This window comes from Eptatretus burgeri, chromosome 10 (assembly GCF_056783735.1).
Source record: "Eptatretus burgeri isolate ZD-2024b chromosome 10, Ebu_testis_v1, whole genome shotgun sequence".
NCBI lineage: Eukaryota > Metazoa > Chordata > Myxini > Myxiniformes > Myxinidae > Eptatretus > Eptatretus burgeri.
The window spans coordinates 92,594,797-92,609,796 of record NC_140970.1 but is presented as its reverse complement, the minus strand read 5'-3'; the positions used below and the strand labels follow the sequence as shown (position 1 = coordinate 92,609,796).

The window sequence follows — 15,000 nt, the reverse complement described above, 5'->3', positions numbered from 1 at the left end:
CAGAAGGCAGCAGTTGCGGCATATGTGCAGACAGTAACCATTCAAACTTGCAGAAACATTGTTAAAAACTTCGCAATTCATGTGTATTCATGTTGTGTTTGTCGAGGTGCTCACATCAAACACCTCATTTATATGCGCATTAACGCATAATGAGTTTCATTTCTCCATGATTTCGTTTTCATTTTCCAAGTAATTTTTTTTGTTTTATTCCTCAATGTTTTTCGTTGATAAAGTTTTGAAGTGGTTAACCTTTCATTAACACACCTTGTATGAATATGTGATGAACCATTGTGTATTTTTGGATTCTGCGTGAAACAAATTTATTATTTTTAATAATACCGATATACTGGTCTGACCTCACCGGTATATCGATATCGATCCCGACGGAGCCGAGGGAGAGGCGTAACTAACAGGTGCACAAGTTCATTGGAGGTACACCATTATGATGCAAGAACATCTTTGAAGGCTAAGCAGTCTTTGAGATTCCACATCTTTACTATAATTCACTGTCTGTCTGTCTGTTCCCAGGTACCGCAAAAATAGCTGAACCGATCACAACCATTTTTTGGGGTGTGTAATCCTGGGACCCATTGGAGGAAAATAGGCATAAATATAACAACATAACCCCCTTGACGGCTCCCGTAGGGAGCGGGTGCTTCTCGTTGGCAAAATAGAGGGATGATAAAACACGCATTTTTTTTTTCAGACCGCCATTTGACCTTGATCTTGAACTCTGAGGGGTATGATGTATTTTACGCATAAATGTGCATTGCTCTCGGCTATCTGGAGAGGTCAATTTCATTCCTATTGGGCACTTTGTCGAGTTTTGGTGAAAAATGTTAAAATGTCAAAAACTAGGTCATAACCTTAAAATTAGGTCAATGTCCAAAAATTGTCAACCTGCATACTTTCTATTCACATTATTGAAAAATTTCATTCTGAAAGTCCCAGCCAACTCCAAGATACAGCTCGGAAATTGGGAGTGCAACATGAAAAAAAAATAATTATAATAATAAACAGTGGTTTTGTTTGCCTTGGGGTCTAAGAATTGATGAGGTACCACTAAAAATTGGGGGCACTGATTGTAGAAACAAACCCCACAATAGCTAGAGGGAGAATGAAAATAATGGAGTGAAAGTCAGTCTGTCTGATGAAAATAAATCTGCAAGTCTCGTTGTGAGGACCAGAGGATTCGTTTAAAGAGCAAAATGATGGTGAACTCCTTGTTTCACAACAGCCGAAGGCAACCATGCAGCCCCAGATGCCAGTTCACACTGATTGACTCGAAAATGCTCTGTGATAGATACTAAACCCAACAGATATAAATGCCCCCAAATTGCCCTTCACCAAATATGGAACCAAATAAATAAATAAATATAAAGAATGACAGATAATTATCCAGACCAGAATGAAAGTGAATGTGCCGGCAACTGAAACTACACAATGTTAAACAATCCTGTCTACTTACTCTGAATGCAATGGATTCCATCCGCGTCTTCCCAGCCTCTTTTACAGATACATTGGTAATTGTTGACCATATTCTTACAGGTTCCATTGTTGCACAAAACCTCTGCACAGTTGTCAATCTCTGAAAAACAAAACAATGTTTTTGAATGAATGACTAAGAAATGTTTTTAAAAAGTGATATGTTCAAATTCAATAGAGTTAATGTTTCTGTTTGTCATGTTGTTTTTATCATTATTAATTACAAAGTCTGACAAAACAAGAAATGACAAATTAAATTACATGAATAATCTAATGAAAGCCAAAGAGCCATAAAACTCAGCCATAAAACACCAGACTTGGTGGTGTCATGGTTAAAGACTCGGTGGTGTACAATGGTTAGAGATTCCATGGTGTACAATGGTTAAAGACTTGGTGGTGTCGTGGTTAAAGACTCAGTGGTGTATAATGGTTAGAGACTCGGTGTTGCAATGGTTAGAGACTCGGTGTTGCAATGGTTAGTGACTCGGTGTTGCAATGGTTAGTGACTCGGTGTATAATGGTTAGAGGCTCAGTGGTGTATCATGGTTAGAGGCTCAGTGGTGTATAATGGTTAGACTCGGTGTTGCAATGGTTAGAGACTCAGTGTTGCAATGGTTGAAGGCACAGTGGTGTAATAGTTATAGAGACTCGGTGGTGCAATGCTTCGTGACTCGGTGGCATAAGGGTTCTGAAGACTCGGTGTTGCAATGGTCGGAGACACTGGTGTAATAGTTATAGAGACTCTCGGTGGTGCAATGCTTAAAGACTTGGTGGTATAATGGTTAGAGACCCAGTGGTATAAGGGTTATGGAGACTTGGTGTTGCAATAGTTATAGAGACTCGGTGGTGCAATGGTTGGAGACTCGGTGATGTACAATGGTTCGAGATTCGGGTGGTATAATGGTTCGAGACTCAGTGTTGTAATGGTAAAAGGGACTTGGTGGTGTAATGGTTATAGACTTTCATTGTAAAATCACCACTGATACTCTTCCATTGCTCAGCACTGTCGAAATTTCATATAAGAGCTGAAGGAAAACAATTATTTTTTTTTGATTTTGTTGACCAATCAAATAGTTGGTTGGTCGGTTCGCAAAAGTTGGCCAATTTAGCTTTTCATTAATTGTTTTATTGACCAATCAATGATGACGTGAAAGAAATCAGGACGTTTTACGTCATTAATTCATTTATTCATTTTTTTGATAATTTCTAAAAAATGTGCTACTTTTGACAAAAAGAACAAGTATATTTGACATTGTAATCTATTAATACATATTTTGATGGGAGATTTACACAATGTCATGGAGGTAAGTGAACGAAACTCAAAAACGAATCCTTTTTCGAGCATTCGTCCCACAGCCTACGACATGCTGTACAATTACAACTTAAAGAAGCAATAATGCTCTAATACCTGCAATAACAATTCTCTAAGTTTTAAATACAAACAAGATGGAGCATTTAACAATGCAGAACCTCAATGATGTATGTAAATTACAGTAAGCCTATCAATCAGTGTGGACTCACTCACTCACTGAATGACACACAGAACCCGAGCAATAGGTTTTCCTGTACCTTCATGAATGTGCAAGGCTTATCAGTTACCAAATAATTTCCCACATCCACATATTTTATTTAAAATTTTTAAACACTATTTCATTGTTGTGCACTGCCAGTGGGGTAGCATTGAGGTATGCACACTCACCCCTAAGCTGTCGAGCTTGAGTTTTGAATCTCTGCCGAGCTATAAACTGTCATCCTGGTTTTTCAAATAAATGGCAATTCTTCAATATGTGTGGCTTCCATTGGAATGATGTTATGCTGGAGAACCAATCTCTGGCTCTAGTTGACGGACTTTAAAGATGCCACAGTGTCATTCACAAAGAAGAGGAGAGCTACAGCCAGAACTTTGGCCAAATTCCAAATTGCTGCTCTAACCGACAGGGGGTACTTAACAGAGGCACAGTCAAACGACCAGCAATGATGCAAACCAGCAGCCACATGTTGCAGAGGAAATTATGATAATTCCTCAGGTGAAAGTAGACAGCACTTTCCCTTGAGGAAAGTTTTTTGGGCATCTTTTGGTAAAGCTAATGAGGTTTTAGGTTGTACTTGCAGCAGGAGAAATTAGAAATCAAAGTGGATAGCAATAACACTCTACAGGAATTCAGTCATCTAGAACATTCTATTCAATTTTGGTCACCACATCTAAGGGAAGGACATAGCTGTCGGAGGGTTAAGCATGGAGTGAATAGATTGATTCCAGACTTAGCGAGACCAGGTATGAGGAGCAGCTGAAAGAGACAGGACTATACATATTAGTCGAGTCAGTCGTCCTTGCAGCATACCTCAAACGACTAATGGTGGGAGGAAACTCAGGAATCAGTGTGAATAACTTGCATGTAATCCACATTCAAAGAACAAAACTAACTTGAGATTAAAGTAGACGTAAAGACATAACTGCTACATTTGATAACTCTGTCAAATTGTGCGAAGCCAATCCAATAGCACGAAACTGAAGTTGGTCTGCATGCAAACACACACACACAAACACACACACACACACACACACACACACACACACACACACGCACACACATCTCCTGTCCCTTTGGGAATTGTTGAGACTAATGAGTATGATCTATCAAGGATGCTGTAAAATGTAACTGGTACAGGGTAGAAGAATGTGCAAACTTACTTTCACCACATAATACGCCAGTGTAACCAGCAGAGCAGGAACACTTAAACGACGCTGGGGTATTTGTGCAGATGCCATGTAAACAGGGGTTCGATAAGCACTCATCTATATCTGCAAAAAAGTGAGCAAAACTGTTGGTAAACGCACAGCAGAAGAGAATCATACATAACTGCAAGGCTGAGGCCCACACAAATACACCTGCACGAACATGATATATGCCAACAAGTCATCCATGCAACTACCACAAGCAACATTGCATGTTTGTGGAGTCATTGCAAATTAATTGAAAAGATAGCTCACAGGTAAGCTTCAAGGTTTGCTTATAATGTATAATCTCATACCTTCATCGCAAGTCTTTCCCCTCCATCCAAGCAAACAGTCACAATGGTAATCATCGACTGCATCTGAACATGCTGCTCCATTCATGCATGGCTTGGAGGTGCATTCATTGAAGTCTGAATCACAGAAAGGGATCTGTTAGGTTGATACAGTGTGCCTGCGTCGAGACCGAATTTCATCAGAATAACAACAATGAACCGGACAAAAAATATCATGGTATGCTATTTTTGAGAGATGAACCTGCTGTGCAGTGCTGTATGGAGTGACACCCTCCTGCTACTGAGAGATGTGCAGAATGAATTCAAATTGCATGCAGATGTATTATCGTATTATCAGCACCAGCTCTTTACCATGAAAGAGACTGTCTACTTTGTCAAGTGGTTCTCAAACACCATGTCAAATGGTCTCAAGTTTAATAAACTTTCTGCAGTGCTTATGGAAGCATCAAATAATGTTACTTTCCAACAAGATGTTTATGCACACTTGGTCAGAGTGTGTAAACAGCAGCTGCAACTCACTGAGCATCTCGCAACAGCTCCATCTCCCATTTCTGAGCTAATGAAGCACATCCAAAATGACTTGTGGTGTCAAATTGCAAGAAAGATCTTTTTCTTTTTTAGAGACGATTTCAGTCAAACAACAAAAATCAAAATCACCTGCACTGAACTTCCTGAAAATTGACCTCAAGTGAAAATATTGGATAACCACAAATGTTTTTTGTAAAAACATCATCAAGTTCGGGTAAGGTAAGGTATGGACGGCGTATATCAGGTGTATTTTTGAAAGACACATTTCTGTGTTTTATTAAGGTTTGTTTATTTATTTTACTATCACTTCAGCTTGCAACAAGCGGTGCGAAAATGCTTTCACTTTCAATGGAAAGTTGTTCTTCTGAGAGAAATACTGGTTCTTGCATTAGCATTGGCTCCATTATTTGGAGAACAGTGCTCCAACGCGGTCCTCAAGTATGCTTGCTGGCAGGTGTGTTGTAATTTCTGGGTAATGCAGTGCTTGTGATTCCTGTGTTTGACTCCATCGGCTTTGACTCCTGACATTGCAGCTGGAAACAAGTTATGGCAATAATTTGGGACTTGGCCAAGACTTTAGCCTACTTTTGTGAAAGGCACCATGGTATATTGAACGTTCAACAGCAAATTATTGTAGACTGGATGCCCACCATAATGTAATTTAAATTGGAATTTAAAGTTTAAGGAGGTTTCTGTCATATAATAATCAAGAAGGATGTCAAGGATGTTCAGAGACATCAGTATTTCTTACATTAATTACAAGCAAAATAGGAAACTGTGGATCATGTCTGAAATAAAAAATAATAATAATAATAATAAAACAATAATAAAAGCAAAAACAAGAACAAACAGAAGAAAAACAACAGGTTACCCAGCCTGAAAGGCTTGGTACCCTAATAACGAAAATTGGAATCATGTCGGAGCTTTTTGCCTTTATTATTGTACCTTATGGAACTTGAAGCTGGGATCTCAACAATATGGAATCCATGTGTCGAGATGGAACGACCAAAAACGTGGTTTATTGACATTTCCACACTTTCCTTTTTCACTTTCCTTTTAATATATTTTGTCCATCCGAAAGACGGCAAACTCATTGATGTAACACATTGCTGTGAAGCCCTGAGATGAGTTCATGATCAAAATCTAGGCTCACGGAAGAGTGAAACACGATTGTTTCAAGCTTTCACTTCAACTTGATTTCTTTCATGGAAACACTTAATGTCATGAAAACTTAAAATCATGGAATCACTCAATGTTAGATCAGGTTAGGTCAGATTAGATCTGTGACTTGCCAGAGGCACCATGTAAAGCTGTACTAACCTGTTCCATGGTCGGGTTGTCAGCAACTGAACCATCCCTCCTACCAAGTTCCTTGGTGAGGAGGGTGAATGACATGGACACCCAGCAGGATTAAAAACAACCCTGTCAAAGGGCGGAGGAGATCCTCGGCCATCCAAATTTAGTGCCCAACTGTGTCTGCGGACGTCCTCCTGCAGTTGGGTTACTTCTTATGGGGAGGTTGGTGGCAGGATTTGCACTCCGGCCACTGTAAAACCCTTAATTTCACAAAACATACTAAAAGCACAAAAATATCTGAAAACCCAGTCTGTGGGAGTACCTCCTGTGCAGTTTCCCCTCACAGGGCAGCTCACCAGATGATGGGATTGTGGCAAAGCCTTCGGGATCCCCAATCTTTGATGATGGGAGGGAAACCACGGGGTAACCTTCCCGGGTCAGATTGTGGTAGTGTGTGTTGGGGTGGTGATGAGGTGTCGTCCACCAGACGGCGGTCTCCTTGGGTTAACCTGAGGGGGTCCCTTTGGGTGGGTAGCTGGAATGTCCAATCCCCAAGAAAGGATGATCACCTGTCTCTGTTCTCATCTGAGCTCAAGTGTTTGGACATCGGGATTGCAGCACTCTTTGAGGTTTGGAGACCGGACTGTGGCGAGATCATGGCAGATGGTTACACCTACTATTGGTCTGGTCGCTCTGATAGTTACCATGCCCAAGGAGTTGCTGTAGCTGTGTACAATAAGCTGACTATAATGATAAATGAGGTAATACCAGTCAACGAGTGCATTATGAGACAAAGGATTCCTCACTCCTTGGGTGTCATTTCCCTGGTCTTTGTATATGCTCCAACTTAGGTGTGTGATCTCACTGTGAAGGACGCATTCTATGCCACGCTCGAGTCTGTGGTTGTTCAGTGCCCCAAGCGAGATACTTTTCCAGTTTTGGTGGATTTCATTGCATCGACTGGAACTGATAGGGATGGTTATGAGACGTGTGGTGGTCCCCATGGGTCTGGAACTGTGAACTAGAATAGCACCAAGTTCCCGGACTTTGCAAGAAGTCATGGAATGAGAGTGGCTGGTTCATGGTTTCAGCACCCACAAACTCATTGCTGGACTTGGTATTCCAACGCTGGCGGTGTGGCAAAGGAGAATGACCATGTGCTTGAGGATGACTGCTGGAGGATGATCCAGAACTGCAGGGTCTACCGGAGTGCTCATTTCCTCAATACTGACCAAAGTCTTGTTGAAGCAACTCTGAAGTTGCAGCTTAAGTCCAGGATAATGGTACCATCCCAGCCCAGGATGGATGTTGACAAGATCAAGGATGAGAGCGTAGCTGAGGATTTTGTGAACAGGCTTAGTGGAGATTTGGGGGGTCTGAGTGCTTTGGGGGATCCTGAAGAGTTGAGTGCCTTCAAGACCACTGTCCTTCATGCTGTCAGCAGATGTGTTGGAACTCACTACTCTAACTGCAATACACTGAGGGTCAGGCTTGGAGGAATGCAATGCGCGAATTCCCCTGTAAGCAGGAAGAGAATCACTTGACCACAGGTGATGCTCCACACCCTCACAGATTCCTCACACATCGGCCTCCTTGTCCACCCTTGTGCACGTACAGTTTTACGCCTCAGCTCCTTCGACAGCTCAGCTCTGCCATTCAGCCTGGCCCTGCAACTCTGTTCAATGGTATCCAGTGTCCCATGAGAACAAAATTCTTCTTCGCCCTTCGGGTGGTGGGCTCTTGACAGAGGAGTCCGAAGTGAAGGCCCGATGAGGCGGTTACTTTGAGTGGATGCACCAGGCTGATCCGCCAGCTGTCAAGTTGGATGTCAGGGATGTTCCCATCATGATTGATGACCCTCCAATCAACTGTGGCACACCTTCGTTTGTTGAAACACAGGCTGTGGAAAACCAGTTGAAATGGGGTAAAGCTGCAGGGATATGTGGAATCCATGCTGAACTTCTCAAGGCTGCTGGAAATGTTGTACTCGTGTCATTGCATGCAGTTCTGTGCTTTGCCTGGAAAACAGGCATAATCCCAACTGACTGGAAGAGGAGCCTTGTTGTCCCTCTCTGGAAAGGGAAGGGTGATCGCCAAGACTGCAACAACTACCGAGGGGTGACGCTGCTCTCAACGCCGGGCAAGGTCTTTGCTCGGAAAATTCTTGACAGGGTTCACCACCATCTGCTTGAGCACCAGCTTCCAGAGCAGTCAGGCTTTACACACAAAGAGGTCAACGATTGATCGTACCCTTGCTCTACAGGTCGTCACTGAAAGCAGATCTAGAGTTTCGGCAGGGGCTGCTTGCAGCCATTGTTGATCTCTGTGAAGCGTTTGATTCAGAGAATCGGGATGTCCTCTGGAGGATTCTTCATCATTGTGGGGTGCCACGAAAACTGATCGATCTGATGTCTGAACTCTATTCTGGTACTGAGATTGCTGTGAGATGTAGTGGTACCATCTCTGACATATTTACAGTTGTTACTGGAGTTTGTCAGGGGTGTCTTCTGGCCCCCACACTTTTCAGCACTTGTATGCACTGGATGCTGGGGAGGATGTTGGACAGATCAAGCTGTGGTGCATCATTTGGTAATGTCAAGATCTCTGTCCTTGATTTCGCAGATGATGCAGTGTTCTTTGTGGAGACTCTAGAAATCCTTTTGAGGGCCCTCGAGGTGCTGAATGAGGAGTCGGAACCACTGGGATTAGGGGTTTCCTGGGTCAAAACTAAGATCCAGGCTTTCAATGACATCCTGGATGTCCTGTTTGTGCCTGTTTATGGTGAGGATGTTGAGGTCGTGGAGAGATTCACTTACCTGGGTAGTGATATTCATGTGTCTGCTGGCTGTGAGTCAGAGGTCAACAGACATCTGGGTCAGGCCTGTGGTGTCATGGATTCACCAGATCATGGACTGTGGCAATGCCGGTACCTGTGCGGGAGGATGAAAGTCCAGATCTTCAAGTCCTTGGTGCTTTCGGTCTTGCTCTATGGATGTGAGACTTGGACTCTGACCAGGGATCTGTGATGGAGACTTAATTCCTTTGGCACCAGGTCTCTTTGGAGAATTATTGGCTATCACTGGTCAGACTTTGTGTCCAACGAGCGGTTGCTGAGAGAGACTAAAATGAGATTTGTTACATGCATTGTTCGTGAGTGTCTCTTGCAGCTGTAGGGACATGTGGCTCGTTTTCCTGATACTGATCTTGCTCACCAGATTGTCTCAGTGAGGGAGTCTCGTGAGTGGAGGAGGCCAATGGGATAACCACATTCCTCATGGTTGCAGCAGGTTGATTGGCATCTCAAGGAGATGGGGATGGGCCAGGCATCTGCCTGGGGGATGGCCAGACAGAGGCCACTGGAGTACCGGCAGCAAGTGGATGCAGCGACGCGCTGCTCTGGCACATGCTCCCATAGCTGACCTGACCTGAGGTTCTGAATGAGGAGTAGGAGCCGCTGGAATTACAGGTTTCCTGGGTCAAAACTAAAATCCAGGCTTTCAATGACATCTTGCATGCTGCTATCCTGTCTGTACCTGTTTGTGGCAAGGATGTTAAGGTCACGGAGAGATTCAGTTACTTTGGCAGTGATACTCCTGTCTTTGCTGGCTGTGAGCCAGAGGTCAACAGACTTTTTGGTCAGGCCTGGGGAGTCATGAATTCAATGAATCATTGGGTGTGGCACTTGCCTGTACCTGTGCGGGAGGACCAAAGTCCGAGTCTTCAGGTCCTTGGTGCTTCCAGTCTTGCTTTACGGATGTGAAACTTGGACTCTGACCATTGATCTGAGACAGTGACTTCATTCCTTTCAGACCAGGTCTCTTCAGAGAATCCTTGGCATTTGCTGGTCGGATTTTGTGTCCAACGAGCAGTTGCTGAGAGAGACTCAAATGAGATTTGTTACTTGCATTGTCCGTGAGTCTCAGCTGTTGCTGGGTGGACATGTGGCTTGTTTTTCTGATGCTGATCCTGCTCACCAGATTCTCTCAGCAAGGGAGCCTCATGAGTGGAGGCCAATGGACTGTCCATGTGCCTCCTGGTTGCAGCAGGTTGATCAGCATCTCAAGGAGATGGGGATGTGTCATGCATCTGCCTGGGGGATGGCCAGATGGAGGCCCCTGGAGTACCAGCGGAAAGTGGACGCAGCGACGCGCTACTCCGGCGCATGCTCCCATACCTGACCTGACCTGACCGAAATATCAAATTCAACGACAAATTCAGGATGCAACGTGAAACATTATTACTGACTACTGAGCTGAACACATTTTGCTTTACCAAGGGAAATAATAACATTTCAGAGGCAGTTACAGAGCCTTCAGAAAATATTCACACCCCTCGACATTTTTTTCACATTTTGTTGTGTTCCAGCCAGAATATAAAATGGATTAAATTTCAAATTTTTTCTCACCAATCCACACAAAATACCCCATAATGACAAAGTGAAAACATGTTTTGTGTAATTTTTACAAATGAATTATAAATTAAATGCAGAGATGGCTTGTCAATAAATATTTAACGCCTTTGCAATTACACTCCAAATTGAGCTCTGGTTCATACAATTTCCTTTTGATCATCATTATTGAGATGTCTGGACAACTTGATTGGCCAGAGACCACCAATGACCAATTCAATTGATTGGATATGATTGAGAAATAAACACACCTTTCTTTCAGACAGTGCATGGCAGAGCAGAAACTCCACCATGAATTCCAAGGAACTATCCCTATATCTCCGAGATAGAATTGTGAAGACGCATGGATCTGGGTAAGGGTGTAAAACAATTTCAAGAGTGTTGAAAGTTCCCAAGAGCAGAGTGAGCTCCATCATGAGGAAATGGAAAGAATATGGAATGACCCAAACTTCCTTGAGTTGGCCGTCCAAAAGAAATGAGCTACTCGACAAGAAGGACCTGAGTAAGGGAGGTGACCAAGAACCAAATGACCACTGTAATAGAACTACAGAGTTCCATGGCTCACATGGGAGAACCTGCCAGGAGAACAATCTCTGCAGCACTTCACAAATCTAGACTTCATGGGAAAGTGGCCAGACAGAAGAGAAAAACGCACATGACAGCCCAACTAGTGTTTGCAAAAAATGCATGTGAAAGGCTCTGAGAGCATGAAGCAAAAGATTCTGTGGTCTGATGAGACAAATATTTCACTCATTGACCTGAATGCCAAGCACAACATTTGGCAGAAACCGAGCACAGAACATTACCCGTCTACCACCATCCACACCGCGAAGGATGGTGGTGGCAGCATCATGCGATGGGGATGGTTTCAAGCAGAAGGGGCTGGAAGACTTGCAAAGATAGAGAAAATGAATGGAACCAAATACAGGCAAATCCTTGAGGAGAACCTGCTTCGGAGTACAAAACACCTGAGACTGCGGTGAAGATTTAAGTTCCATCAGAACAATGACCACAAGCATGCAGCAAAAGCAACACTGGAATGGCTTCACAACAAGAATGTGAAAGCCCTTGAATGGTCCAACCAAAGTGAAGACTTGAATCCCATTAAGAAACGATAGAAACACTTGAAGACTGCTCTTCACTGACATTCCCCATCCATCTTGACAGAGATTGAACAAATCTGCAAGGAAGAATGGGAGAAACATCCCGAATGCAGATGATCAAAGCTAATACAGACAAATCCAAGATGACTCGAAGCTGTAATTGCTGCTAAAATCGCTTCTACAAAGTATTGACTGTGGGTGCGTTGAAATGTTATCAGACCAAAAACACAAAATTTGGTGCCTGCCTATCTGTCTCTCTGACCATGATACATTCGGTCGTTACTTTTCAAATCTCAACCATTCTTGGTCGGAGGACTAAGGGTCACACGATGGCAGTTACAGGGTCGAAATGTGCCCCTTCAAGAGTGTTTTTTTCCGTGGAGGGCTAAACCAGAGTTAACTTATCGTGGCCTAAACTTAACTTAACAGACAGATAGGTTATCGTGGAGTTTGTCCAAAGCCGCTTCCAACAACAAAAGGAACAACAACAATGATAATTGGAAAATAATAATGCAATTACAAAAGAATATGACAAGGAAGAATTTCCCCAAAACCCAATGGGAAGGGGAATAATATTTCAAAGGGAATCAATCACTGGAAATTATTCTACCAATTGACTTGCATTCTCTGCCTTCCAGAGCAGGCAGATCTAATGATCGAACAAAGATCTAACAGATCTAACAAAGCCTCGATCTAATGTAATCGAGATATACATGTATGTCCCAGAGAGGATAATACAATGACCTGATCTGCCACTCTCATCTGGAGCCGTTGAACGAGTTGCACGGAAATAAATCAAAATTATATCTTGTAAATTTCCTTGCTGTTGTTGCTCGGGTTCTTTCAATTGTCAATACCAAAGCCAGAATACTCTTGAGAATATATAATTAATTAAGATTCGCTAATGTCAAAAAAGCAAATTCAATTGCTCTCTCACACTGATATCACTAAAAATGTCAATATGTGAACATAAATCCAGTCATCACCAAATCAGATTTATAAAAGTGGATCATGATCATTCAATGTTTCGTCATGATTAGTCATGAAATGGAGATAACATCAGATGAGAATAAATGGTGAAAATTATGTGGGAGGATGAAGCACACAAACATTCCATTCTCTGCAAAGGTTTGAGTTAATAAAGGCTGCATCACACTGCGCTGTCAGGATTTCCATTGTTGAGAGTTTTGTGGAAAAGATTGATGCGTGGAGGAGAAACATGGGCAATGCAGATGAAAGATGGCAAAACTAATGGAAAGGGCAGAAATTACAATAAATCGATGGACAAATGGATTGTCTCTGAAAGAAAGAACAGCTGAGAAATGAGGAAGAGATTAAATATCAATGCTGATGAAGAAGAGCTTCAGAATGGATGATGCAACTGTTGTGGTCATGTGCAATGAATGTGAGAAGATGAGATTACAAAGAAAGGAGTAATGATCGTGATTAAAGGAAGAAAATCGACAGAACATCCAAAAAACACATGGATTGAAAAAGTCGAGAAAGATACAGAATGTTTGGGTCTCCAGGAAGCTGACACCATGGACAGAGCCAAATGGAGGAATGCCAACATTTGAACAACCACCTGAAAAATGGGGTAAATAGTCATGAACCCATTGTTGTTGACTCTCATGGAGGACCTTATGCACACATGATGTGTAAAATATGACATGAAAAAAAAAACTTTCACATGAAGAAGAAAGGCAATAAAAAAATGGAATAAGCAAATGGCAAAATATAAGTTACACACAACCAGGTGAACAACAAACAGCACAGCAATGTTGCATCTCTTTACTTATTATATTATTCTCACTTTTGTGATGTGATCTTACACCTCACCCCTTTGTTTGTGTTAAGTAGTGTTAAGTCGGGCAGTGGAATTTGATGTGCTTTACAGTTGATCTGCATTCCCTCTATTCCTCCACAATTGGGACAAAGAAGCTTAAAGGATCTGGTAAATATTTTTAAGTGCAGGCAAATTTTACCACAACTTCAATCGAAGCGACGCGCTAACCTCACTTGCTGCAATCTTTTTCCAAAGAAAGCGAGCAAAATGTCAGGAATAGTCACAAGAGGGTTTTGTTTCACAAACACACAAACATATTCAAATGATGAAAAGCATGATGCAAGCAAGCAGTGTGGATCACATATGAGTTCTGGTGAAAACGCAGTCCCTTGAGAATTGTGATTGAAACAAAAAGACGAAAATATCTTCCATCATTTGCAACAGACCAAAGCAACACAATGATATGTGAAAATAGTGAGAAGCTGCAGACATTTGTTTGAACATCAACAATGAAAACGTCACCATGAAGGAAATACGTACAATAAAGACAAACCTCAGAGTTGATTACTGACAACCAGTTCATGAATTCGAGCAAGATATTCCATTCAATGAAGAAACTTTCAATTCAATCGTTGAAAGAGAGAAGAAAATCCGAGTCCATGAGGAATGTTTTACATTTCCAACAATTGCCATCATGATTGAGTTTTACTTTCACATATATTATACAAACAAATTAAATTATTTGCAAGAGGAGAGGATTGTTTCTGCTCAGGGAGAGGATGGAAGAAAAAGTGAAAAGAAATGTTTCCTCTCAAAGCAGATGCCACTTCCCTTTGCTTAAATCTTACCTATTGGAACACAGCCCAAGATTCCATCTTCTTTCACTTTGCAGTGATTGACGTTCAAGTCACACGTGAAAGATACACAGCTGATATTTCCACCGGTTTGGCAGGTGCACTGTTGACTGCAACCCTCAGTAATGAAGGACTCATTGAACTGTGGAGAAATCCTCAGTGTCATCCTTGCCGATACAATTTCATGACAATCCAAAGTTGCAAACAACATGATCGCAAAAACAAAACATTCACGATTCATTGTTGTGTGACTCTCCAGTGGAGGGTTTTTATTCATTTGTCCCGATACTCACGTTGTAATAACTGTTGTCCTGCATACATCCACATTCCACTTCCGTGATACAATGATCCACATCCCAAACAAGGCCAGCATCACATTCACAGCCCTCAACGCAAGTGCTCTGTTGTAATTCTTTCATTTCAGAGTTGGAACAAGTTGCAACAGTGTCGGGAACGCACATTGTGTAAGAGCTATTTGATGGGCATTGTAGAGCTGAGAGATAAGAAAAG

The 15,000-nt window shown here is 42.2% G+C and overlaps 1 protein-coding gene across 4 annotated transcripts in view; it reads right to left on the bottom strand.

Moving 5' to 3' along the window:
• Positions 1-14,986, bottom strand: part of LOC147019126 (uncharacterized) — a 106,311-nt gene extending 91,325 nt beyond the window's left edge. For all 4 annotated transcript variants that reach the window (XM_085899933.1, XM_085899934.1, XM_085899936.1 and 1 more), the window contains exons 1-5: positions 14,784-14,986; positions 14,485-14,632; positions 4,519-4,632; positions 4,178-4,288; positions 1,469-1,588 (exon numbers count right to left, since the gene is read on the bottom strand). In XM_085899933.1, the coding sequence (XP_085756059.1) occupies positions 1,469-1,588; positions 4,178-4,288; positions 4,519-4,632; positions 14,485-14,632; positions 14,784-14,951 (661 nt within the window). In that variant the 5' untranslated portion in view covers positions 14,952-14,986. The remainder of the gene's footprint in view (positions 1-1,468; positions 1,589-4,177; positions 4,289-4,518; positions 4,633-14,484; positions 14,633-14,783) is intronic.
• Between the last annotated feature and the right edge of the window lie 14 nt (positions 14,987-15,000).